The 2,530-nt window shown below is 37.8% G+C and overlaps 1 protein-coding gene across 1 annotated transcript; it reads right to left on the bottom strand.

Annotated features, from left to right (window-relative positions):
- Positions 1-818: 818 nt before the first annotated feature.
- On the bottom strand, positions 819-1,431 carry LOC134226381 (general odorant-binding protein 56d-like). The gene is made up of 2 exons (XM_062707130.1): positions 1,283-1,431; positions 819-1,224 (listed from the first exon to the last, which is right to left on the bottom strand). The coding sequence occupies exons 1-2, from the start codon at positions 1,331-1,333 to the stop codon at positions 877-879; spliced, it is 399 nt and encodes a 132-aa protein (XP_062563114.1). The 5' UTR covers positions 1,334-1,431; the 3' UTR covers positions 819-876.
- Positions 1,432-2,530: the final 1,099 nt, after the last annotated feature.

Raw genomic sequence — 2,530 nt, 5'->3', positions numbered from 1 at the left:
AGTCCTCATTCATCCGATAATGTGAGAAAGTTTCAACGTTGATATTCTACCTTGTGTTATGCTCTTCCATTGATAAGCTGCTGTGTTGTACTTTTACTGCAGGTGTAACATCGTCTGCTTAAGCTTTGGATTAAGAATTGCCTTACACTGTAGCACGGTTCTAACCAAAACAAATCATTTGCAACAAGATTACTTTCTTGGAGTTCCCGTAACGCGAGGGTTTCAAATAATAAAGCTTGTGGTTTCATCCTCAATGGTTAGTACTGCAAAACGTTGAAGACAAACTCGCAAAAAGTCCTCCCAATCGAAGCCGTGAAATCGCTATCGCTTCCGTCAGGGAATATTACAATTTTCTTAGCTATAGCTAACACCGTTATGAAACGTTATTTTGGTGTCATGGGACCAATTTGTCAATAATTTTTTCAAAAATTGTTCATAAACCTGATTTTTTTATAAACATGAAACGCTCATCATTGTACAGTGGTTCTCAACACTTTCTTGAAAGGTACCCCTTAGTGTTTTTTTTTTACATTCATTGAGCCACTTGAAATTGAGCTTCCGAAACTCTTGATAGGAGGATGCTTGAAGTGCATATATCATTTATCCAAGTTTAGTGCATGTCAGTGTGACTGAGCTGTAATGTTGCAAATTATCGACAATCGATATCCCGCACTATCGATTTTCGTGTTGTGGAAAAAAGAGAAGAAAATGTTCCAAGATTTGTCTCAATATATTTCAGTGGCCATGATATGCTATGATACGTTGATTGGAAAAATTACGTCCTAAAACTGGAGAGTATAAAGTTATACACAAACATATTTCCGTGTGTTGCAACCAGACTTTATTGATCAGAATCATTCCACTATCACATCGCATTTACAGTACCGAAGCCTTTCCATTGTGGAAGCACTCGATGGCGCGGAAGGCGGTTTCACATGGGTCATCTTTTTGCACGCTGCATTTCTTCACCAGAGCTTCCACCTTACCCGCATCTCTACCAATAGACAATCGCTCAACCGCCTTATCATCCAACAACTTTCCATCGGCGCTCAGGAAGCCAGCCTCCTCCAGGAAACATTTAGTGAAGCATTTCAAATCCTGATTAGCGTTAGCGAACTCCCCGGCACGTAGCTTCAACACTTCATCTCTGGTCAAACCGTTGAACTTAGCCAAGCACGTGGTGGCGTACCCATCGGCTTTTTTTAATTGTTCCTCGGTTTGAGCCTAAAATTTAATATATTTACTGTTATGTTTGGTTTTCATCGGCAAACTAATTACTTACGTTAACGCCAACCAGACCGGCAACGAGAACAACACAGATGATCGATTTCATGTTTGCACTGGATTGATACTACTGGACGAATGGTGACTTGAACCCGTATCATCAGCATTTTATATCATTTTAGTTCTTCGGCGACGTATACAAACAGTCAGGAACTGACCTGGGTCCAAAAGTCATCCAAATAATCGTAAAAAAAACCGAGATCCATCATCAGCTGTTTTGATGGGTTGCCCATCAACATAGCATAGGAGATGGCAGTCAAGAATATAACGACCTCAGCTATGATGAATGAAATTGAATAAAAATCTTTACAACGAAAATGATTTATTTAGCAGATGGTCAAAAAACCACAAATTCGAACCTTTCAAATTTATTCTTGTTATCACGTGATAGGTGAATAACAGTTTGGGTGTTTAAGGGAAATAAATATTTTCTTTTCATAATATTTATTTTGAGAAATGTTCATGATATTAATGATTATTCCAAAACTTTTAATCCATATAAAAGAGAATACTATGTCATGGCAGCACCAACTGTTGACTTTAACACCCTATGCCAATTCGCAGACTGGTTTTGGGCAGCCGTGAGCAATACGCCCGTACATATTTTTTGTGTGTTTTTGCTAAGGATGGGGGAAGTAAAGGAATGACGTAGGTAGGGTCCAAGCGTTGCACGGACAATATGGACTTTGATCCTACTTGATCAGTAGACCTCTATAGAGTCTCTAGAAAGTATGATTTTTCAAAATCGAAATTCAGCACTTTTATGTGCTGTTTCTCATTTCAAATTTTGGGATTCCAAATACATTTGGCATATTTAGTCATTTTCTCAGCTCAGACTTGCTGTATTTTTTAGTGATCTAAAAACTAGTGTGCCCTGCATTCGATTTCAACTGATAAGTTTCGGTAGCTCTCGTATTAATTATCAATGTCAATAGCGGGGTAGTTGAAGTTGTTTCAATCAGAAAGAAAGGGAATGTAATTATGATGCATCTCCATAATTGCAATGGCCTTCTTTATGAGAAATTGCCTATCTTGGTTGGTATCGATCATGGACGAAAATTTTTAAAAGTCGAACAGCATTGCATTCAAGAACAATTTTGATACCATCGCGTTGGATTTCGTCACAGTACGCCAAAATTAGTTGCTTTTTCAGTTGAATAAGTACAATCAAACTTTTCAATTTCTTCTACTCAATTATAAATTCAGTAATAAATGATTTCCGGAAGCACTTGATTTACTTTTCCGA

The sequence above is a fragment of the Armigeres subalbatus genome, chromosome 3, assembly GCF_024139115.2.
Source record: "Armigeres subalbatus isolate Guangzhou_Male chromosome 3, GZ_Asu_2, whole genome shotgun sequence".
Taxonomy (NCBI): domain Eukaryota; kingdom Metazoa; phylum Arthropoda; class Insecta; order Diptera; family Culicidae; genus Armigeres; species Armigeres subalbatus.
This window is presented reverse-complemented; position numbering and strand designations above follow the sequence as displayed.